At 29.9% G+C, this 26337-nt stretch overlaps 3 protein-coding genes and 1 pseudogene across 10 annotated transcripts in view; 2 read left to right on the top strand and 2 right to left on the bottom strand.

Annotated features, from left to right (window-relative positions):
- Positions 1-2230, bottom strand: part of LOC105424460 (uncharacterized) — a 142909-nt gene extending 140679 nt beyond the window's left edge. For 5 of the 8 annotated variants that reach the window (XR_016138447.1, XR_016138451.1, XR_016138450.1 and 2 more), the window contains exons 1-2: positions 1762-2230; positions 999-1236 (exon numbers count right to left, since the gene is read on the bottom strand). The gene's annotated coding sequence lies outside the window, so the exon portion shown is untranslated. The remainder of the gene's footprint in view (positions 1-998; positions 1237-1761) is intronic. The other 3 variants (XR_016138452.1, XR_016138453.1, XR_016138448.1) reach the window with 2 other exon arrangements.
- A 5797-nt stretch (positions 2231-8027) lies between these two features.
- On the bottom strand, positions 8028-18409 carry Ddc (aromatic-L-amino-acid decarboxylase). The gene is made up of 11 exons (XM_011634696.3): positions 18251-18409; positions 14136-14232; positions 13901-14021; positions 13547-13660; positions 13096-13215; positions 12827-12956; positions 11222-11370; positions 10772-10883; positions 10468-10676; positions 10120-10320; positions 8028-9866 (listed from the first exon to the last, which is right to left on the bottom strand). The coding sequence occupies exons 2-11, from the start codon at positions 14213-14215 to the stop codon at positions 9660-9662; spliced, it is 1443 nt and encodes a 480-aa protein (XP_011632998.2). The 5' UTR covers positions 14216-14232; positions 18251-18409; the 3' UTR covers positions 8028-9659.
- A 3222-nt stretch (positions 18410-21631) lies between these two features.
- On the top strand, positions 21632-24294 carry LOC105424456 (uncharacterized). The gene is made up of 3 exons (XM_011634695.2): positions 21632-23435; positions 23682-23780; positions 23980-24294. Exons 1-3 carry the CDS (start codon positions 23184-23186, stop codon positions 24160-24162), a joined length of 534 nt encoding a protein of 177 aa, XP_011632997.1. The 5' UTR covers positions 21632-23183; the 3' UTR covers positions 24163-24294.
- Positions 24295-25090: 796 nt separating this feature from the next.
- On the top strand, positions 25091-26271 carry LOC148937380 (uncharacterized; annotated as a pseudogene).
- The last annotated feature ends 66 nt before the right edge of the window (positions 26272-26337 follow it).

The raw sequence follows: 26337 nt of genomic DNA, 5'->3' as shown, positions 1-26337 counted from the left end.
TAAGTAAGATAAGAAGATAAAATTAGAGATGATGTTCACATTTTTCGTCGCACGCGACATAACAACCTGATAGAAATTGCCGAAATTTCAGAGAGGATATCGTTAAGGATTATTAACATGATAACACACGTATGTGTCCAATCGCACTATTTGCATTTAACTGCCCACGAACGATCCATTGACCAAAGTCAATGGATAATTTATGGCAGCCATTGAGATGGCATAAAATGCAAAAACATTCGCCGATTCGTAAATTCGTAACATTCTTTCTTTTATGATTTTATAAACCTTTTATATATGATTTAATTTAATATTATAATATTTTCTATATGTCTTCTGAATTTTACATGTAATTCAAATTTGCAGAATAAATTATTTTTATTGCTGGAAAATTATATTTTGTTAAAAAAGAACATTTAAAAATAGATACAATAGATTTTAAGTAAGATCATATCATTTCTTTTTTTCATATTTTTAAAGATGAAGGATTCGAGATAATGCATTTAATTTATTTCAAACTTTTCAGTAGATGGATATCTTCTCGCAATAAAAACAATTGTATGTAGTGAATGATAATATAGTGAATGGTAATATCATTGATGTGTAGCTGCGTGTAGATACCGAGTGTATTCAATAGCAATGTGGTTATCTCACGTAAGCATTGACATCTAGTTAAACAATCGTAATCCGCGCATTTAGGTCATGTTTTTTTTACTATATATATATGTTATACTAATTCCCTGCAATCTTGATTACATGATATTTATCACAAAATAACTGATCTTTACACTATAATTCTATCTTATACTTAGAAAATTTTGTAACAGAATTGGTATGTATTTATAATTTGTTATTTAAGAATAAGCATTATTAAATTAATAATGGAATTATTGTACAATCTATGTCTATTTTTTTGAACATAATCATGAAAATTTAGAGATTATTGCCTTGCTCCATTTCTGCTGTGATTTTCGCAGTATTTGTAGAATATTTCATACCTTTTTCATTTCGTAGAATCTATTAAATTATCCAATTTCCGTTTGATATCAATCGTCGTTGCAAATTGCATTTCTCCTATGTCACTCATGTTTCATAAAATCACTTTTGTCACTTTTAACCTTTTCAAACACAACAGAGTGCACAACACATCTCTCGCGGAAAAATTGTTATCACACATGTAATTTTGTGATTTGACACATTTTCAATATCAAATCCGCTTTTACTCCACTAACTGGCCTGTGATTGTGACAATCAAAGTAAAATTTTGTCTAATAAATTATAAGTATTATCAGGAAAATATAATATTGTAATAAATTTAAATAACTTTTGTAATTTGAATTCCAAGTCTCTCGAATTTTCATCAAATATAAAATTTGTGAACTTCTTTGAAAATTTTTATCTTTAAGTATCCTTACTCGATAAAAATGATTTGAAAATCACTGCTTTCATTATTAACGCATCCATGTACATTCATCATTGAATTATATATCAAACTATTATAAAACTAAATATCTTTGTTTAATACAAATTATAAATATTAAAATATCAGTAATAAATTATTTTTTAACTTTTATAACTTATATTATGTATATACGTATACATCTAATTACATATAAAGTGTATAATTTACAAGAAAAAAAAATAATAAAAGGATGATAATAATAAAATATTATCCTTATACAACATCATAACAACGATCTCTTTCCAATAATCAATTATCCAAGGGCAAAGTAACCACTAGTCAATTCGGTCGTGTATTACTTGGAAATTTGTTGGCGACCGTAAGTCGGAGTGCGTAAGCATGGCATTTGACGCGCAACAACCTGTAATGTAACTCGAACATCGCCGCCCGCGGCACCGATACACCGTGCTTGGCACCTGCTCGTCATCGTCTACATGGCGCTTCCGGAAAGGAGGCGACCGCGCGGCTATCGCGTAAACGACGCCGAGAGGATACGCGACTAAGGTGCGCACTAAGCGTGGGGGATCAAGAAGAAATCATGAATGATCACCTCGGCGATCAAACTCGGCACGCACACGGGGAACGCGCGCGCGGACATTGATCGCGTGCACCCATGAAGTCAACGGCGAGATCTCGTCGCGGATCGGGACGGCGTTTCGCGCGCGTTAAACGACGGCACGCGGCGTCTCGCGCTTTCCTATCAGCGGCCAGGTGACGGGTGATTAGAATAAGGTCTTATCAGCGTGAGCGTGCGCGGGGTACTGAATCGTGGAACGGGGTATATCCAGTGCTTGTTCGGGCCCCTCCTCGCAGTACGTACTCCAGAGTGGAGGGACAGACAGGTGCCTCGGCTTCTGTCTGTCTGTCTGGAACCGCTGCCTTGGCCGCTTACTCGTACCGCGAAACGCTAAAGCGGCATGCGTCCGTCGGAGCGTCATGAAAAGTTTGAAAGGCTTTCGGTCGCCGGTTGTTAGTCTCTTCGTGAAATTCAATTTCTATAAAACTATAAAATTTAAGAGGTATCTTCCTTTGTTGATTTAGGAAATTACTTTTACCTCTTCGCTAATGTTGATATCTTTATTTTTATTTTGCATTTGTTTCTATAATTTGTTATGCATATGTAATAACGTTAATCAGCCTATTTCATTAACTAGAAGCAGAAAAGACAGAAAAAGAAGAAAATATTGGAAGAGAAATTTAATATTATAGAGATAAAATTAATGAACCAGGTAGTTTCATTAGGAGGTTTGTGAAATTATTATGGGTAGAATTATTAATGGAATTAATTTGTCTTGTTTCTCACGATATATAAATTCTTAAAATTTTGTATGTTTATAAAAATGTCATTAATATGCATGACATTGGCACAAATCAACTGTTAATCCGAATTTAATTTATTTTCGGGATAGGATCATAATTTAAAAACTGTCAATTGTTAATTCGGCTCTAAGATTATTAATGCAATTTAGCTCCAGGTCGAATTGAAATATTTAAATTTTGAATTCAACATTTAAACATAATCTGAGTCTCCATTGAAACAAAATATTTCACATGGATCTCTGCATGAGAAAAGCAACGCAAAATCAATAATTTTAAAACGCAAGATGCTGAGATTGAGATGCTTCGCTAATGTATATAACTAATGAAGTTTTCAAAATAAAGAAAACATGCAAACATTATATACTTCTCATATCCGACTGCATTCCCTTGCAGCATATACATTTTATTATTAATGAGAGCAATATATGGAAAAAAACTTGAATGACATCGAGTCAATAGAGCGTTATCTGTTATAGCAAAAAAATAGTTTAGGACTGAAGTAATCTGAAGTGAAGCGGACGAACGCAGTGTCTTAAGATCGTGTACAGAGGCTTGTTAGGTAGGATCGACACAACGGATTATTATTGTTCAGAATCAAAAAAGCGTGCTGCACACAGGTCGGTTTAACACCCGTTGTGCGGTGCAATTAGCGATTGCGCTCGAACCAGTACCTACCTGCAATTTTCGAGCGAGCCAAGTATGGATGTGTTTATTCCATGGGGTATCGGCACAAAGATTCCAGAGCGGTGCTTTTATATTTATAAACTATTTCAGCGTGACTGTAACGCTGATGTATATTTACAGTGACAAAAAAAGAAAAGTAATAATTGTGAAATGCGAATTTTTGAAAACGTGAGTAAATTCAAAGGCCCGAATAAACGTATAATAATGTGTTATCCTTCAGAATCAAGGATGCCCAGGCCCGTTGTTAATGCGCACGCTGAAAGAATACAAGTTTCGATTTTATACGTACGTGGCACGTTTTTATGCTCATCGCTCATCTTCATCGCGCTCCGCGACAAGCGTTGCGACATAAATCAATATCCATCAGGGGAATAATTGCATCTCGCGGAAAGATCTCGCGGCGCCAGTGAAGAATCTCGCCTATTCTGACGCGGTAAATGAAGCGCACCTGTTTTCGCACACGTACACACACACGCGGGTACGTACGAGCGGCCGAACGCGCCTTATTATCCCCGTTTGAGGCCTCGTCCTACGAGTCATGCGAGATAAACCTGTTATATCTTTTCCGGATCTGGTTTCGCGACGGCGAGCGCGAATGCGAGCGGCGTACATTAAACAGTCGGAATTTATAATGCGAACGGATACGACGCGGGGCCGGGCGTTCTTTCCGCGATTTTTCACGCACGCCGGCCGTCCTCGTCGCATCGTAATCGGCGTCATTGTGTCACTCTTCTCGCGATGTTATTATCGTTAATCTGTAATTGGTACGAAGCTCGAAAATATCCTGGAATCGATAATTAGGTGCCGCTGTCTCTCACTTTGATAATCGGCAGACATGTTCTCTTTTCTATCTCTCTTTTTATATATCCGTAAAAAATAAGAAACTACGTATCTGATCATTGACGAAGGAAAAAAAGTAGGAAAACAACCTTGAAAAATAATAAATTGAACAATCGCAGACGAAGGAAGTAAAATTTAATTAGTAATTTGAAGGACTAAAAAAGCATTTTCGTTTTTACTTCTTCCTTTTGTTAACTTTCCCGTCTGTAACAGGATCGTTATATCTCACTTGGAAAAAACATTATTTTCATCAAATATGTCCTTTGCAACACATTTCCTGAAAATCTCTGTAGCGGTAGAAAAAGATTCGGAATAATGTCTTTGGGTTAGCTCGCGAGATGGACGTGAACTGTATTTTATCGAAGGGAAAGAATTTAAACGTGGATGCTCTTTCGATCGTACGTTTCTTCTATTCCTTCTTGTTGGACGATCCACGTTTCAGCTGATTGGCTTAACGATCGCCGCGGGAAGAACAACAGTTCTCGTTTCGTTTGCTGATGCGCCTCGCGGTGTGCTTCACTTGCCGGCATCGCCGTCGATTGTCCAGTAGGCGGCTAATAGCCGCCTCACGTTAGGAATAATAATGGGGGACCAGACATATCAGATGTCAGCCGACAGATCCCGACACCCCGAGGCCCCACCTCCTTCAGCCTCCTCGAGCGACAAAGCGGCACGTTAAAGCACGGATTCTCGTAGACTATCGTGTAATATTATCGTGATTTATGATGTGCTGTAATTTTAATGTAATTTAATGTATTAATCGCCCCACCAGGGTGCCAGTTTCTGATAGAGGAATTTATATAACTTTACTCTTATTCAGTGTCAATGCTAAATAATTTATAAATTCTCTCGCAGTATGTCAAGATATTTGGATGGATGTTCTGAAAGCGTTTTGAGAATTCAGGACAATTAATCAAGTATACTTATATGTAAAATTATGAATATTTATTATTATGATTAAAATTATGAATATTTATTTAAATCTCAATTTTATTTATCTGTTTTAAATTTTCATCTTGCAATTTACAATTTTCTCTGTCGTTTCTTACAATTTAAAATTTGTGTTGTCGTTGCATACAAATAGAAATAACAATGAAGAGAAAGCAACTCATTAGCTTAATACAATTTTTTGCTTCGTAACGCATTATACACACCTTTGAAGTGTCATTGTGAATCAATCATGAAAGACGAACAGAGCGTTCTGATAAACCTTCCAACGGCTTAATGGGTAATGAACCCGTTCGAAAAATTCTATGAATACATTAGGAAACGCGAGATGGACTCGCAGAAGCGGTTTATTTTCTCCGTGTCACATTAAGAGAGTGAAATATCTCGAAGCTATATAAACCGCCATCGGGTAGCTCTAGCTCTCGCCTGTCACTCCCTTGTGGCTCGTGGCAGTCGGTTTAGCGCGTCTCTTGAGTGCATCTCTCTTAACATCTCCCGCCCGTCGTACGAAAAGAAAGAATATCGGCGTCACGGTCGTTAATCCCACTGCTATTTCTCGTTTATACGTTCTCTGCTTATTAACTACCGGTGGCCGCTGTCTCATCTTCACTCAAATATTTCTTTGACACCTACACTAAAAAGAAGGTCCAGCTGATTCGAGCAGACTAGCGATCGCCTTGACTCAAACGTCCAATGGAATTAAAATAACTATTAAGTTATTTAAGTCATTTTATTGATTTTATCGATAAATAATTGTATATTCATAAAATAAGTTGTAATGCAAAAAATTAAATGTTTATTTTTTTTATGAATTTCACATTTCTCGATATTATCTAGTAAAATAAATATGTTAATTTTTCATAAAAAGATATATGCCATTTAGTATTAATTTGATGGAAGCGATTTTATAACTAAATTATTATATCATTAAAAGTTATTATATTAATTTAATATTCGTGTTTATTTTACTTTTTAATATTTACATTTTAATATTTAATATTTACATGAACATATTTCTTATTTTATTTCTATATGTTTTTGTATATTTTTTATTTATATAAATTTATTTTTTTCTATTATTGAAATATTTTTGTTTATAAAAAGAAATTAAAAAGTATATACATTTAAAATATATATATAAATATATATCAGTGTTTAATTAGGAAATATTTTTTACTCTCATTTATTTTATTTAATTTTTAAATATTTTGTATTATTTATCGTGTAATGTAAGATGTATTCTTGATATTGTTTTATTGTATCATCGATATTTTCCTATTTCGATAAGAAAGAAATTTCTTTAATCGGTAGAAATATTATACGTTTGCATCGATAGAAACGGTTCCTGTAGTTTTCAAAAATGACATATAATGCTCTCTGATCGAAAAGGCAAGAAATGTATCTCTTGTCTTTATAATCCAAAAGTATATATCCTTTAATTCTGAATAATTTTTAAAAATATAATTTTATATTTAATAAATAATATTTTACAAAAGCTATTTTATTTTTCGTTCTTTAAATATTTTTGTCATTTAAAATAATAATTTTATATGTATATATTGAAATTTGTTGCATCTTTTTTATATTACTTATATTAAATTTAATATAAGTTAGTTTATAATTATTTTAATCAATTTGATTTATATATAAATGTTCTTAAATTTGGATGTTATCTAGATAATACCGAAAATTTTTGTCATTTTGTAATATAAACTACATCGCCGATGATCGGTCATGTCCACATTCTTCAGTTATTGTAGTCTGATGAGTTTATTTATTTAATATAAAAAGTTTATTAATGATATAAGCGACATATAAATTAATATTAAATATTTTATCAAGTTTTATACTTAAAATGCTATACCTGTATTAGATGTATACATATATATATATATATATATATATATATATATATAGAGTTCCATAATTTTATAAAGAGAAATTTTTAAGATAAGGATATATTATTAGTGAAACAATGAATTGTTCAAAACATTTATTAATCTAATTTTGTTATTATTAACAGTTTAATAATTAAATTCTTAATGACCACATATGTATTTAAATAATATACTTTGTAATATCTTGACGAACAAAGATAACGAAAATACAATCATTTATATCAAATACATACAATTTTTTTATAATAAATCATTTATTGGTCCCATAATGACTAAACTTATTGTTCAGATTAATATTATATTATATATCTTTTGTTTAAAATTTTTGTTGAATAAAATTTTAAAGTTTTAAATATAATAATAAAGTTATTGCTGAATAATTACTTAGTATGAGTTGAATTCGTATTATAATTCAATAGTTAAATATTTGGATGCTCTATTATAGTTTCACATTTTCTATTTTTAATTATTGTTGCGAGTTATTTTTGTATTTTTACTTTTATTTAAACGTAATTATTTGGCAATAATATAGCAGTTATTTTAGTCATCATTTAAATCTATGTTTTCTTTTTATCTCGATCCAAAATATTTGAATTTCAACCTTTTCGACAGGCTATGTCTTGTTGATTAATTCTCTTACTATTATTGTCTCTGTTGCAGCACAACGTTACAGCAAGTATTAGCACGCACATATATATATACGTTATAGTAATCATTCTCAATCATTTCGTCGTTTGAAAGACATTATTACAATATTACAAGTACTTATCTTCTCAATTGCTGTTCTAACGACATAGTGACTTGAGAATGTTTGCAATGAAAGTAGAGATTTAAAATAAATCTTAGAAAAAACTCCAAAGAAATGAAAACAGATATTCAAGAGAGAAAGATATGTTACATACATAGATTTTACAATTTTCTCTAACACAATTATAATTATTTATATTTTTAACATATATAGATATACAATATGCATTATCATAATATCTCTTACCTACATACATTTTCAATGTGTGCGAAGATTTTAATAATAACGAATTTTAAAATGAGATTAATTCTTTGCTTGAAAAAGAATATAAACTTTTCGGTGGGAAATTCAGATTCGCAATTATGTCATGAAACTAAATGGGTTAGTCGTATCTCACTCTTTATACATCAAGTTAATTATAAATTATTTTGCACGAATAATTTTTTGCATATGTAATCTTTTACGCTTGCAAAATAATAAATAAATATCGGCTTGATATCAGAATAGAAGTTAAAGAATATTTTACGCGTTTTTAAAATTATGTGCTAAAATTACATTTATATCGCGCATATCTTTGCAGTGGCTATGCGCGAGAGACTTTCACTACGTAATGTACAAGGATGTTGCTTAAGGAGTAACATACAATAACATTGATAGTATGCCAGCAAAAGTGGCACAAGGCGACACACTGATTCCTAATATTGCATTATATCTATTATGTGGTTAACATGAATCCCAGCAGGCTACACACTGATTCCTGACTTAGCAGTTATTTTAAAACGTTTCTCTTTGTATAGAATTTTGTATGTAAGTAAAATAATTGTTTTATTCGATAAAACAATAAAAGAAATTTAAATACGCGCACTACTTTATAAAATTTGTACAATGTAATTTAAGATTTGCACGACTACTACGCGCGATATCCACTTATCAAAATTTTACGTCCAGTGCTTTATCTGATTACATAATAAATTATTTCTTTGTAATATACATTTGATAATATATAAATGTAATATATAAACATTCGCGTAATAACATGTGCCTAAATCACAATATAACAAGTATCACGCATTCAATACAGACGACATTTTTATGTTATATTTACATAAATTGAAATAAAATTTTAAGGAAGTATGTGATTCTATAATTATATGTTTGTAATATATAGAATACTTTTAGATTCATTAGTTACTAAAATATAAACATAAATATACATAGAGATAGAAAAAAGAATTTGTAAAAATATATAATTTCTTTTTGCAAGTTTTCTAAAATTGATATGTTTCCTTTATTTTATAAATAATTAACTTATATCGATATGTAATATAATACTTCAGATAATAACTATATATTATAGGATGAAAGTATTGAAATAATAAATTCCAAATTTATATTCCAAACCATGGTGTCACATTTGAATTTTTTGACAACCACGTAGCCGAAAGATTAATTAGAGATCATTATTTGTTATGTAGCTTTTCAATTCTCATTGAATATCTTATTAATTTAAGCTATAATAAAATTGCCAAATTGGAATGCAACAAACAAACTTTTGCATTTTGGAAATATTGTTCAATTGCATAATTAAAAAATCCTAATTTTTATCGCTTACTCGCGTACGATCGTTTGCAGTCTGCAGTTTGCCTTAGTCTACTTGGTCCTCAAGAGCCGCTGGGTATAGAGAAATACTTGAAAATTAGGATTGATTGCAAGTAGCAGGTGCCAATGATCTACAACCGCGAGCTATCTGAGCGCGCCATCACTTTGAAACCGATTGCTCTTCGAGGATCTCGTTGGCTCTCAGCTTGATCTCTTTCCAGGAATACTGTATATCCTTGCTCTCGCTGAATCGCGAACAGACAGACAATCGCAGGAAATACGTGTCCTTTATCTTTGACGGGACGAGATGGATATTTCCTGCACCGTTGATTCTCTTTAGCAGAGCTTCGTTGAGTTCGTTGGATCCCTAAATCATTAGATATAAAATTACTTTTGCTGTTTCCTTATGTTATTTATAGAAATAATTTACACGATATTTGTCGGTCAATTAATTATTTCTAAATATATTTTTCTATTTTCTAATTTGAAATTTACAAAAATTATAAATATCTTTTTTAAATTGATATAATATTGTTGAGTACACATAGTAATATATACGTATTAAAAAAACTTTATAAATGTTTGTTTATGATAAATGTTTGCTAGAGCAATCGATTTACCTTCAATCGGAAGCAAACCAGTCCCATGAGAACTTCGCCTATAATTTCGAAGCGAGGATCAGAGAGCACTAATGCCTCGAATTCGTGTGCTTGAGCAATATGCGATCTAATAAACTTTTGAAGATTCTCGACTCCGTAGAGCCTTAATACGAACCAAAGTTTCAGAGATCGGAATCTGCGTCCAAGTGGAATCTGCCAATGCTATAACACACAAGACGATTAATAACAAGAATTTACAAATTGTTTTCTGAATTAATTACGTCAATTAGATAACGTTTATTAAACAATATAATTTTACGCAATAAACTAATCAATTTAAACAATTCTTATCTGACTTTTAATAATTACCCTATAATCCGGTGCTGAACCCTGCATATCATGTTTCAAATACAAAGGATCAACATTGAATGCGTTTATAATATATGTCGGATCCTTAAGCCACATGGCAGAACAGTCGAAATTAACTAACATCCATTTATGCGGATTGAAATTGAACGAATCTGCCATCTCGATGCCATTCATTAAATATCTGAACTCCGGACAAATAAACGAGGATCCTGTAATCAAATAGATTTGTTCTCATTCTGCTTTATGAGCAATATATTGTTTGAGAAGTCCATTATTATTTTTATTATAGAAAATTAATTTGTACCTGCATAAGCGGCGTCAACATGTAGCCAAATATCCTCACGATTCGCTACAATTCCCATTTCATCGAGACGATCAAAGGCACAACTGACGGTAGTGCCTAAAGTAGCGACAGCCTATAAATAAAAAATTAACTCAATCTCTGAAATATTGGTTTCTTAATAATTTCTTAATAATTTCTTAATAGCCTATTTAATATAATTAATATCAATTTCTCATTATTACGTTAAATTTCACAATAATCATTTATATAGAAAGATTATTAAGCGGGAGATCAATATTCTGTGATGTTATAAAAGATATCGTAAAATTAAAAAAAAAAGAAGTATTTACGTAGTATACGAAATTTTCTACGATTTTTATCTGATGCTGATTGCTTCAGAGAAACAAAAGAAATAATGGAGCGATCGATAGAGGAGTAATCGGATAAGTTAGAAAATTGAGTAAGACTTACGTAAAACGGTATGAATCCTTGCTCTTTATCCTTTCTGATTGCTTCAGCAAATGTGTCACCGCGCAGCTTATATTTCTCATCGACTTCTAATTGTCTGAATCTTACTCCACCGAGAAGTCCAGCACGTTCAACTGAACTATGTGCTTGGCCTGTAAAAAGTACAGTATTTTGTCACACTTTTATTACGATTAATGTATTATAATTATTTGGTTTTTGAGAAATCCGCGAAATTACTTTAATATATTCATACACCCTTTTGTTATTGCATTATATCAATAGTTTATCCATATTTAATTTTTATTTGGAATTTTTTATAATATAATTTTAAAAACTAAGATGTACATATTATATAAACAGATATACGAATTTATTACTTCTGACAAATATTTTTATTTTTCTACATTTTATTTTTTAACGATCTATGGAATGTAAAATATTAAAGAAAGATAATTTCTTTAATAACGACGAAATTGTCGGTATCACTTTCAATCGCTATTATAATACAAGAAGAAACAAAATATTTCCCATTCTTTTAGAATAATAAGTAGTAAGTTCGTTGATAATATCCGATATTTCTAATCGAACAAATGTCGCGGTTATTATTCATCCTATTGAAAAAGAAAAAGAATTCTAGAAATATTTTCTTTTTTTCCATTTTGACAAAGCGCTGTAAAATTATTGTGGGCGTTGAGAATAGCAGAGAAAGTTCGGTCTGAAATATAACTGGAGCGGTTATTACGAGTTGCCATGGCGACAAAGTGCTGCTTGATGAAGTGCCGTGAACCCCATACTCACCCTATCACTCCATCCCTCTCATTCCCCTCTATTCACTCCTCTTTGCACTGATTACGCTCGGTCATTGAAAGCGACCTGACACTTTTCACCATTATATCAATACGCGTCAAGGTAATGCAACAAATACGAATAAAAAAAAAAATTGCTATTTTAAATCAGCGATTACCCTAGTTCTTAATTGCGATGATACATTAAAAAAATATAACTTTTAGTACTCAGAATAAATAACGTTAAAAATAAAATAACAAATTTATTATTTTTGTGACGTTTGAACGAGACGATTTAATTTTTTTAATTAGTTGCATGCTACTTAGTCTGTATAATATTTTTCGTAATAATACTTACATCAAAGAAATGATAATATTTCACATATGAATAACATATAATAGATTAATATTTGAACGGTTATTATGATATTTAAACAATTTTTAAGATATCGGCTTTTTAATGTCTCTCTTATATAAGGCTTAACTATGACTGTCATAGCTCATTTAACACTTATCGAGATACATGTCAGAGTTCAAGTGTCTATTTAAAGTCTTTGCATTGTACATCACATGTGGCCGTCTATTGTTACACGCTACATCTTTACTCGACAAAGATAAGCAAGACTATTTCATTCAGCAATAATTTGTGCACCTGTATTCTGTAAGTAGTGCATATTCATAAATTTATTTCAGACTGAAAAATCGCGCTACTTGATATGTGAATTAACCGAATTCTTTGTGGTTTGATGAAAATCTTATAGAATTTGTATAAGTTTTGGCATATTAGAGATACAAATACCATAGCAAAGTAAGATGTACTTACAAGAACAATATGCGACTAGTTTGCTAATGATATCGTTTTCCGTCCAATCGGGATGCTGCTCTTTAACTTGCTTTATCTTCTTAGCCTTCGCTCCTAATAACGCTACCAAAGTGGCTTCGCTAGCTGTTCCCTGCAGATAAAAATTGTATTTAAAACACGAACCTAAGAGCTTCTTTGTTTTTTTTTTTTTTTTTTTTTTTTTCAGGAATAAGTATGTTCTAGATATCTAGATAATCTTCTGTAGATGCTATTTATAAAATGTCGTCTACCTGAATGACGCCACCGCCTTTTCCACCGCTGGAGGCAAGAAATTCTTTCGGTAAGTCTAACATTTTTCCTAACCAGTCCAATACGATTACTTCTAGTTCAGTACAAGCTGGACTCGCGATCTAGAATATAAGAAATTTAAAAAATTTATAAATTAAAACGAAATTGTTAAAAGAAGAATTATTCTAACCTCAGTTCGATATAATTTCGCGCTTTAATTTTTCATGAAATTAACATATACAATTAACAAATAAGCAAGAAATTTTATTATTGTTAAGATTATTTTAATTTCTGTACATCACGAAAAGCAGCGTAACTTATTTTTAAAGAAATTGAACTCTTCTCTTATAAACTATTTTATAGAATATCAATTAATATTTTATTTCCAAAATGTATGCGTTTATATTAATCATTTAAAATATTTACATTTTTGATTCTACTTTTTGTACTTACCCACGAAAATCCAATACACGCAATAGCCCCGCTTAACATATCGGCCAGAATTGCAGGATATGATTGCGCAGTGGGGAAATATGCATGAAATTTCGGACTGTGCCAATGCGTGACCTATAAACAAGTTTATCTAAATTTATTTCTTGCCTACTTATGGAATAATTGAAGATAATGATGAGATAAAATAGCCTGATTTCTTGATTTTAAATATTTTTGCGATTTGAATATCGAGTAATATTTCATTCTATAGATATATGTCATTATTATAGTTATCTAAAAGATTGACAATTTATGTCAAACTGTGTAAATTATATTATTAGTTACGATAATCTAAAACATTTAAAAGTCACTTACGCCTGGCATTATTACTCTTTCGATATCGGCCATTATATCTTTCCATTGTTCAGGGGTTTGTGGTGCTTCGGACGGTAAAAGAGGCTTCATGTATCCTGGTTCTACGGTAGGCAAGACTCTCCTGAAAATTTTTGAAATTTCTATATGTATTTATTTAAGGAATACAATAACGAATTATCGCTTATAATAAATTCACTGTCAAATAATTTCCTAAGTACAGCGAGTTATCACTTACCTGTCTCTAATATTTTCCAAATAATTTGTTATGTATTCTGCCATCTCCTTGGCGTAGTCCTTGAAGCTATCGGGATCCATGATTTATATTTTTCCGCCTATTAAGGAAAAAATTATCATTGTTGAGATATAACGATATCGAAAATACCCATTTAATTATACTATTGTGCGTAAGTGGAGTAGGTGTGGTCTTTGAATCCTTGAAATATCGATATGCATATGACGCTTGAATAAATCCACATGTGTATCGTCTACATGTATATCGTTGTTATTTAAAATTTATCAAGATAACTAGAAAATGATAGCGATTGCATTTCCGTATATTACGACGAGAACTGATGCAAATGACTACAAGGATCTTGCTATCAAGATGACCGTGATAATTTATAGAAAGCGTGTGAAGAGATCGAAGGTGTTTTGTCAGACTCAAGGATATGTTAATAAAAACAACGATTTCAGATAAAAAGAGAAAGCGACGCTAGGATTAGTTAAAGCGCGGAAATTACATGAGGGTGATACTATCCACAGTTGCATATGCATATATGCTAAATTGTGTAATAATTTTCATAAGTGAAACGGGGTTAAAAATTAACTTATTTAATAATTTATGTGCGCTAAAAGAGACACGAGAGTTATCATTAATGTTATTAAAAATATCAATATTTTTTAACTCAGTTTATTATTCTTTTGTTAAATTTAGTATAATGCTTCATAGTTAATGATAATTTAAATAACTTTATTGTAATAATATAATTCTAGTTTAAAATTCATAAGAAATTTGTAGCTTCTTTCGTTGCTTTATACATAACATGTTCTTAACGAATTAAACTGTCTAAGGAAAAAATTGTTAACACATCGTTAGATCTATCGTATAATTTGAAATATATAATTTGGATTTGGATAATACTTGCGTCAGTCCGATCATCTTAATTTTCTGTACGTTTTCTAAAAGAAAACGTTAAACGATAAAAATGAGTATACACGTAAACACGTTTGGCCTTTCGAACAAAATATTTAATAAGTTTAGGCATTGATAATTGGCGTCATAGAGCCAGTGACGTAGGTCTTGAGAAACTCGATAGCTAGCAGGTGAGAGAGATGCATGTGTCTATGTTACCAGATAGAATGTCGACGAAATCGAGAGTGGAAGGAGAAGGACAACGAGATCGAAAGAGCGATCGTGACGATCGGCAAAATCGCCTGCGCGTAGAGAAGTAAGAGTGAACTCGCCGTAATGACCATGACTCATTTTCATGGAGTTGGTTTCATTCGATTAACTGTTTGCCACCGCCTATTTGTCGCATCAAAGCACGATTTTGTCTGCTACAGTTTTTCACTCACTTGTTATGTCATATTGCATAGACTATTGCAATGCAAAACTATGAAAAGTATATCGTGCCAAGAGATAGAAATTATATTTTAATAATAAATTTTAAATGATTCGCATGTAATATAATATGTAGTATAATCAGTTATCTATTTATATTTCTCAAAAAAAAAATTTACATTTCTATCTCTATATTTCTATCTATTTATATTTCTATATTGTTTTCGTTTAAGAATTGTTTCTGATTAAAGATTAAATAATTTAATAAATAATAAGAGAAATAAAAATTTATATATTATTATTGCTATGTCATTAAATTGTCGTTAAACTATTTTGTAAAAGAATATTATTACCAAGAAAGTATTTGAATTATGTAAATCTGTAAATAATTCAGGATTTAATAATTTACGTATATTCATATGAGATTAAATTTTAATTTTCTGTAACCAAATTCTTACAAAACTATATAAAGTTAAATATATTAATTAAGAGCTTACTCATTAAGAATTAATAAAAACATGAAAGAATAAGGAAAAGCGAGTAACATTGCTGTATTTAATTGAGGATACTTGATTTAAAGAATGATTAATTACTTTTGAAACATCTTGACACATGTCTATATGAGAATGTGGAAACGAATGACTTCATGCGATAAAGGAAACTCCCGCGGCGGTCAGGGAATCCCCTCTCGATTCATTGATATCAGTGAATATTTCTCGGAGAAAAAGTATAAACGTGCTTCTCGTATCAATAATTACGGGTCATCTATTTCTGACCGAGAATGTTATCGCTATTGCTAAAGCTATTGCGATTTATTTATGTAAATAGCGTTTCGGTAAATAGAATAATTTTTACAAGAAAATTCTTTGTATCAAGTATCAAGTAACTTTGTATCAAATAACAAGTAATGTTGCATATATAATTCTATAGTATCATATTTTATTTATTAAAAGAGAGCTATTGTATTCATTAATTTATATCTCGTGTCGTATCTTACATAACATACGAGATATTCAAGGATTGATATTGCATTTACAAGCGTTCTGCTATCTATTTTATGACAACGTAAAATAAGTAGTAATTTGACCATGACTAATCACTGTTTCTTTAAATCCGCAAGAAAATTTAAATTAAATGTGAAGTCAAAGCATTTTACCTCTTATTTAAAATAATACTAAATAGCATTATAGAGTTATTTAATTTTTTTGTGCTGAATATTTTTATGAGAATTTTATTTTCATTTATCAAAATATGAAACTCTTTAAGTATAAATTAATTTCTCAAATTCTATTTTTCACATTTTATTTTAGTTACATTGGTTCTGATAAATAATACAACAGATCTGTCTATTTAATATATATTGCAAAAATTTGTTTATAATATCTTGTTTATAATATCTTAAATGAAAAATTCTTAATGCGTTAATACTTGCTTATTCTTTTCTATGAGGAGATAATAATTATTTGAATATAATAATAAATTGATTAAAATTATTATACTTTGATTATAAGCACATTATTCTTGTAACAGAAAGAATTTATTTAGTAAGTTTTGTAAAGTAAAATTAAACTGCATATAATGTTAATAATGTTCTGTGATAAGAAAGATAGTATTAACTTATCGAGTTATGATAATGTTATATACACAGTTGATTATGTAATAAAATTATTTATTGATCTTTCGGTTGATGTGTTTCCTCAGATACTGATTCTTCAATACGATAAAGGAAATTTTAAAAGAGATAAAAAATTCTGCAAATGCATTGCATTGTGAGAACGAATGAAATCAACAAAAATATTCGTGAGTTCTGAATTTGCAACTCCTAAATATAGCAAGCATTGAAAATGTTCTTATTCCTACAATTATTCAGACGGTAGTTCCTATTTATAACACGTGAATGTGCTAAAAATACTTGTAAATATTAAATGTTCTCAAAATACTATCCGACCTTTTTCTTCGAGATATAATTGCTTTGAAGAGCGTGACGGATTAATTTAACAAGCTAAATGCGGTTAGCGAGCTTTTCGGTCTGACTATGTCGAGACGGAAACTGCAACGAAGCGAAAGCTCAATAATTAGTTTTGGGCACTCTATGCACGTTTAGAGACTAACAAGCGCTATTAAAGTTTACTCCTGGACATCAATTATGGAACTCTCGAGATTCTAAACGTTTTTGAAGTTACTGAGTATCTTATCAAACAAATATATATAAATTTACAATATATATTTATATTATTCCATATTCTAAATTTTTTGTAAAAAATGTTACAAAATGCTGTTACAATGCACATTATAATTATTACAATAACAGGATTAGCAACAGGACAATTATAAAATACACTCATACACTTGTCTAGCTGAAATTAATTAAATCGTATTTTCTACAGAAATACATATCATAAATACATACATATCATAAATACATATCATAAATATATCATTCTAATTTATAATTTGTTACTCATAAACTATAAAAATTATCACATAAAAATTATCTTTAAAAGTGTACAATACACATATTTCAAAAACAACGAATATCCTTTCTCTAGCTCTCGAAAGATTTGATATCGCAAACAGATTTGAAACGCCGATAGAAATTAAAACTCAACCTGTTGTCACAATATTGATTTTGGGAAACGCTTCGGAGAAACCAAAATATATTGAATTGAATTGAATTTATTATACTTCAAGCATTACAATATGATTGCCAAGAAGGGGACTTGGTTTACAGAGAAATCAAAATATATTTTACTGTTTCGCAGCTAAAGCTAAACGAAAGATCGACTCACGTTTGAAGTATCGAACTTCGACGATCTGACGTATCCGAGAGATTCCTCTTGACAGCGATGATATCCACGTGCCTGTGGTGATCCCGCGAGTTGGAGTGCGCACGACTGGTATTTCGCGGCGAATTGCCGCTCCATCCGCGTTGTGCCGTACTTTATGTAACTCCCCACCTCTTCCCCTTCACCTTCAGAGGTGCTGTCCGACCAATCGCGATCACGTTCAGCGAGTTTCGTTAGCTTCCCGTCATGAATACCGCGGTCCGAGATCGATAACAGATACGCAGATCGATAGCAGCTAGTCATTCGGTTAGTTGCGTAGGTGGACGTGTTAACTTTTACGCTGTCAGTGACAATGCAATTTAGTTTTACTCATTCGTGCGATTGTCTATTTGTTTGACATTATCTCGTGGCGTATAATTGTTTGATAATTGAATAGATAATTGAACAAACAAGTTTATTATGCTTAGCTAAATGAACATTTTTTTTTTCAAGATTTTAGTTTTTCACATTTTCAGAATGTAGGAATATAGCTTCATTTAAGAATTGTGTTATTTAATTAGAAAAGAGACTCATCAGCCTTTGATGAAATTATTAAGGAAAACCATCCAGTACATTAACAAATCGACTACAAATTCGGGACTACAATCGACTACTAACAAATTACTGCATCATGTTCAGCAACTTACTTTGCTTGATATATGGATTTGTTATTTTAAGTAAGCTATTGCTGAAACGTGTTATATAGTTCTTAATTAACATCTTTCAAGGCAACGGCAGATTGCGTTAAGAAGGCGATATCATGAAATTGAAGAGGCATAGGAGTGTCTGAAAGACGAAATTAGGGCGCTGCCGTTTAAAGCGACATCATTTGTAATTTGATTACAAGTACGAAATCAAGGGAGCATTCAGGCTGTAAATCAAATTACTCCAGATAAGCTCGATTCCAGTTTTCAATCGTACACCTCCCGTTGCGACGATAGAAAAAAACGTTTAACGCTCGCTACTGTTGCTGACGTGAGATGTTAGGCAATCTGATCGTGATCTAGAAAGGAACGAAAACAGTCTTTCTTTCAAAATACGGTGATAAATGAAGGTTATTGTCCGTGGAAATTAAATATACATAAAAAAAAATCTAGACTTGACTGTCTTCGAATTTTACATGATTTTCTCTTTTATTCCATTTATGTAATTATAAGAATTATTTTTATCAAAGAAAAGATATCTTAAGTAGTAAGTAGTTAAGTTTTCTTTTTTAAAAATAATTGTCTATATTATAAATTTTAAATATTAATATATTATTTTGACTATTATATATTTGTATTTTTGCAATTATATTATTATTGTTAAATTTCAAATATAATGATATATATCTCGCGTACTTAAATTTTATAATAAAATATTGTTTAAGATCTTCTATAAATATTGCTTTAAATCTATTTTCATAATATCAGAATAGCTAAAATATCATCTTAACGCAACAAGTTTATATCTGAAAAAGTAATCGGAGCCACTAAATATTTTTACATTAAATTCTTTCATTTCTTTTATTAAATATAATATATTTACCTTATATTAAAATACCTTATATTAAAATAAAAATGAAAATTGCAAACAAATCGATGGAGTAACGCTATGAATAGCATATGATAATTTCGTTTGATTTCGCAATGACCAAAAATTTTATCACAGTAGAGTCGGACGGTAAATCCCCAGGAGGAAAATGTTAATTCTCTTAGTATGCGGTACGAAACAAGCTCGATAATAATCTTAAAGCGGCTTGGCGTAAGAACCCGAAGAAAGTAAGAACGGTGTGTGCTCGAGGAAAGTCATTTTCCTCTACTCGAGAGCAGAAAGGAGGGATGGAATCGCTCTGAGAGAGCAGTTGACTCTCCGAGGACTCTCCTTCGGTCGGATTTCCCTCCTTAACTTGCCGCATGCCATCTCCTCCTTTGCTCCTTTATCTTTTCTCTTTTATTACCGTGCTGCCTCTTACACGTTGAAAGAAGTCGAACGGAAACGAATGTACTTTTCCTCGATGCACTGTGCCGTTGTCATGACTACGTTGTCAGGTCGGATCGGAGTAATCGCCGGGACTTTCCCGGAATGTGTTGCGAGTCATATTGGGCCACTCTTGCGCGTCAGAGATTCAACTCGGCTGTGTAGTTGTATCTCTGACGTCAAGAATCGTTAAGGAAACTACTATCTGTAGCGTGGAGAAAGAAGTTCCTCGAGGCAATCAGTTTTCCAAAGAGTAATTTGGTTTTTACATGTTGATATCATGGGATAATCCCATTTTATTGAATAGTATTACATAGTATTACTATCTCATAGATAAGAGCAAAATAAACGGGCATTTTTAATGGCAGACATAAGCAAGAAGTTGTTTTGAAATAAGTATTTAATTTGGATTGCGTAAAGAGATTGTTGAAAATTTTGGAAAAAATTAAATTTTATGTAAATCAAAACTTACTTAATTTTACTTTTTATGATAAAAGCTTAAAGCTTTTTTATTTCTCAATGTATGATTTCATCTTTGAATCTTAACCCGCATTTACGTAACGAAATTGTCAACTGCATAAGGAGCAGACAAAAGAGAGGGTAGATCGAAGAGATGGCAATTTCCTGGTGCTCTCTACCTAGTTGAGTGCTCTGTTCGAAGTTATTCAATCGTGTCTGTGGAAGCGACGAGTTTTAACATCCAATTGTCAGCTATTGTGAGAATCCTAATATGGAATCCTAATATCCTACTTTATCGCTTATTTATGATCACACATCTTGCACTTTTCATTTCTAATGATTTTATAAAGATAACAAGAACCGATTTGTAACGGATGTTTGAAAGAAATTCTTTAATTCTCCTTTTGAATCACGTAACAAATACTCTGACGTGACTCAGACTCTCTACGTTGCCGGTTAATGGAATACTCTTGTCCACGTCTTCTTTCTTTTCAGGTTCTTGATTGATTTATTTTCATCCAATTCTCTTCATCCGAAGTGGAAACTGCTAATTTCTTCTGGATAAATATTATCCACTTGTGAAGGATTAGAAGTTTAAATTAAAGATTACGCAAAAAAATCTCAAAGCAAAAAAACTAGAAATACCAGACAACATTTTTTAAAAAAACATTTGATTTATCTAGGAAATATTCAGAGACACTTTCTCTATAATTTTCATACTACATCTGCTTTTATAAGTATAATATTTATCTTTAATAATGATTAATGAAACATTAAATAATATTATTGAATAATAATTCTAATTGAATTTTTAAGATTATAATTATGATGCAAACAAAAATCACAAAGTTTTATATTTTATAATATAAAATAATATAAGAAAAATATATAGAAAAATATATACTTACGCATTGTATATTATTATTATCAACGTGTTATCAAAAAGTAAGTTCCATATGATGAACGACATTTTTATATATATCAGATATATATGTAATATGTATAATAAAATACTTGTGCTGCTATTATTCTCTATGCTCTAATGTCTAATACTTTGATAAAAAGAAACGATCGTTTTTCTCCGCAATAGCCACTCTCTTCTAGCCAGATTTATCCTTTTCGGAACAATAGGACTTGTATTTCGCTTTCATACATAATGCATTACATTTAGCGATAGCTTCCCTGCTACTGCTAAGAAAACGAATGGTGTTGAATAATAAAGTCGACTTGTATAAGTCGACTACTAAAATTCCGAGGTAAAAACATTAATATTGTTGAAAGGAGAGAACATGACGATTAATGCATTTGATTTATATTGATTGCATCTATTCTTTATTAAAATAGACTAATAAATTTTTGTATAACATATTTATTCAAAATTTTTAAAAATTATTAATCATTGTATTTATTAAAGAAGATTAATATTTTGGAGAATAAAAGGATCGTGATATTTTACATAATTTTAAAATGTGACATTAAATAATAAATTAGGATTAATCTTTAAGAATATAGGAATGATTTACATTGAATTATAAATTAAAATTTAGGCTAAAAATATAATGACATTTAATGCTTATTATATTGGATTATGATTATCACTGACAAATCAGATAAATGAATTTAACTTAATATTCATCAAATTAGATTTTTAAATAATAAATTTAATATTTTTAATTTAAATTAAATTACTTATATTTCAATAATAAAGATAATTTTATTAATACAACAATAAGTACTTTAAATCGTAATATTATTGTTAAATCGTAAATTAACAATGTTAATTCTTTATGAAAAATTAAATGCTCAGTGAAACAGATGCAAGAAGGCCTTGACATTTACAGCATGACAGGATAATTTTATAACCTAAATACTCAATGTCGAGATAATAGTAGTGTCATGATAAATTAACAGTTTGTATAAGATCTATAATTATTTATATTGATATTTAACCCTGATGAAAGGTTTAATGCGAAGACACTAATTATATCAAGCATTTGTGTAACTATCACTGTCGCTAATGTTAAAAAAAATAATTAACCAAAGATCTTCGTGTTTAATCTTATAGAGAACTATATGAAACTCTATAAAATTCCTTTATAACATTATTTTTGTCACAATGCAAGGTTTGTTATAATTCAATAATTCAATAATTCAATAATTCAATAACTAACATTTTGATAAACATTCTGTACTAATATGATTTATTTTATTCGCGTATTAGAACATTTTTTTCTTTATATCTGATCCTAATACTGAATAATTATAAAAAAAGTTCGATATAAAAGGAAATTCATTTTTTGAAAATAAATCTTAATTATAAAGAATCATTTTTCTTAAAAGTATTTTTTTTAGATTTAGCTGATTTTTTTTGCTACTTTGGTCTGAAATCATAGTGAAGTCATCAGTGGAAAAGTGGACAAATAGCAACAGAAATTTTGGTGCAAAGGTTTTCTGAAAAAGGTTGTTGCGTTAATTTGAGATGGAAACAGTAAAATATTATGCAAATTTCGTGGATCCTCATTGGATAGCTGTGGTGGCGACAGGATTATACACGCATTTACGACAGATCTGCATAATCGGTCTATGCTTTGAGGAAGAGAACGTTTTGCCTTTCGATCCATCATATGCGTCGATACCCTTCGTGTTCTCAGTTTTATGTCTATTAGCAGAATATAGATTATGGCCTGTAACTCTTAAAGAACCACCAATTCAGCTACTTTACATTTATGAAGTGAGTCCTAAATTTATTATATATTCTTTTAAAATCGATTTAAAAAAAAAAACAAAGAAGATACCTTTATGTAGTTGGCTCAGATAAAATTATCATAGAAGAAAAAAAAATTTTTAAGTATATAAAATCAGATTAAAGACAGCAAAATAAATCGAATAAAAATTTTATTGATATGCAATTGATATGAAATAACACCGGATTGACAATCGAAAATAATACTGATCGAAAATCGATTTTATTCTTCAGATGTTAGTAGCTGCGTTGAGCACAAATTTAGCGATCCATATGATATGGATACCAATGATGCACTCAATTTTTTGTCTAACTCAAATATCTAGTAAATGGGTATGTGGTTTCTATTAAAGAAAAATATAATGCATTATTGTTCTTAAATAGATTTTTACTTAGTTTAATCTTTTGGCTTAAATTTTTTTGTTAAACAATTCTTATTAATAAATTTTATTTGTGAAATATATGTATAAAATTTTTGCCATATAAGAAACTTTCAATGTACGAAATATGTAGCTCATCTATTTTATTTTAGTTATTATGGTTGAATACTACTATGGGTCTGGATAGTTATTCTTGGTTAACTTTGTTTGCGAATTATATGGCTGAAGATTATATAGCCACATATATGGCATTTTGTATGTCGTTATTGTCATTCGTATGGATGCTGGATGCCACCGAATCTCTCGACACATTTCTGGATACATGGAACAAGTAGTGAATTCCGAAAACTTCAAATCTTATCCTCAAAATTGTCCGACATGTAATAAAATTAGAAAGCTTACCCATTTGTGAATATATACAATCCTTAACGAAAAGAATTTTTTTCATAAATTATTCAATCATTAAATTCAACAGCATATCAAATTTAAATCTTTTAATAATATTGAAAACAAACTCATTTATTTTGTTAAAATTTTAACAAAATATTTTATTTAAATAATCTTTGTTACTTATAGAATATTAATTATAAACTATGTGTTTACTAAAGGTTGCAGTAATGTTTTTATACATAAATAAAATTAATATATAAATTTTAATTAGTTTTAAATTAATTTGAAATTAAATGCTTCAATTATATAATCTAATAACAACTTTTTTATTTTTAAGAAAAAATAAAAGACATCCCAAAGATAAAAACAAGAAGATTACTTTCAGCAATCCTGAAGTGACTCGAACATTCTTTTACAAAATTCAACAAATGAATCCTTTTATGATAAATTATAAAAATTACAGTTTTTTCTAATCCACTACATGTTCTTGTCTTATAATAAATATCTATGGTTGTAATACTTTCTAAAATTATTATTACAGTCATCTGCATTACGTTTTCTTATTATGTAGATATGTATAAAAATTCATATCTTTCTATTTTTTTATTTAACTTTGAAAAAAAATATAAATAAATTTTATATTATAAAATTATATATTTATTACTGTAGAATCTAAAATATTATTGTTCTATGAATTACTATAATAAAATCATGATTTCTTAGGCGAATATATTTATTGATCACAAACTCTTCCTAAATTGTGATAAAATTATTTTGATGAATAATTCCTTTAACCTAACAAAACTAACTTCATTGCAGATGTCACTAAAAATATCTCTTCTGTTCTCACAACTGATAATAATTTATAAATTAAATCTGTATGGCTAAACTATTATTATTTAATAGCATTCTCCAAAATGGCGCGATTATCGTGTACGATATGGGCATTAGTTCTCAATAATTTAAAAATATCAATCTTTCAAACATGTTTTGCTAATGCTGTGGAAGATGATTATGGTAATCCTCTAATATCAAGTCCATCAATTATATCTTTTTTAATTGCAACAAACATCTACATTATTATTATCAATTCCACGATATTTCCACAAGCTTTTTGAAAACCAAAATCTATTTTTGTGTGTTTATATGAGATTAGTATATCACTAAATATGCTAATTAATTATTTTTTTGTATTCCTATTTTCCTATTTTCCCATTTCCTTTTATCTTTCCTTTATTTTTATTTTTATAGTTTCTAGCAACCGCATTTTTTCTGGAATTTGCAATTGCTTGTATATGGATAGATGACGCCAATAGATGTACTTGTCTTAAGTATATTGCCAAAAAATTTGTCATGTAACGTAACGATTTAACTGATCTACTTTAATTTTAATATCATCATAACATCGTTGTATTGTAATTTTAATAATTAATATTAATATTTATATCGAAAACTAATTTGAACATGATTGATACTTGATCGATTAGGATACAGTACAAATACAGTTACGATATAGTGTAAATGTTAAAACATAGTGTAACAGTTAAAATGTTTAATACAGTTAAATTATTTATGATGATTTTTATCAATGGAATAGCAACAATGATTTTTTTGATTACTCTTCATGTTACAAGAGTTATTGATTTTAAAGATCTAACGTGAGTTTGTAATTGTATCATATTAACATTAAATATTTTTATGATAATATACAGAACTTTATATACGCGATAATATACGCGAACTTTTAATTTGAAAATGGCTGAATTAAACAATGCCGTTTAGATTAAAAGCTTTTTTGTCGATATGTCAAATTTTGATTTATGCAATTTCTTTATTTTCAAGATATCTGTGATGTAAATTATGTAATGTAAATTAATAAAAAATTCAGGGATTACGGGATAATGTATATCCTATTGCATTTGAGAATAAGATTATGGCAACGTATACAAAGCGAGTTTCGAGAAATTAAGAACAACAAGGAAAATAAATTTCGTCACAACAATCACAGAAATGGCCGTAATAAAAATCGTACAAATCGCCAGAGATAGCAATGTTGAAAATCAAAAATTTGTGACGAAAGAAATTAAATTTTATCTAAAGTTATTTAATCCTAAATTTTT

Source organism: Pogonomyrmex barbatus, unplaced genomic scaffold, assembly GCF_055798465.1.
Source record: "Pogonomyrmex barbatus isolate J1 unplaced genomic scaffold, ASM5579846v1 scaffold14, whole genome shotgun sequence".
NCBI classification, from domain to species: Eukaryota; Metazoa; Arthropoda; class Insecta; order Hymenoptera; family Formicidae; genus Pogonomyrmex; species Pogonomyrmex barbatus.
Note: the sequence above shows the minus strand (reverse complement) of the source record. Positions and strands in the feature narration are given on the sequence as shown.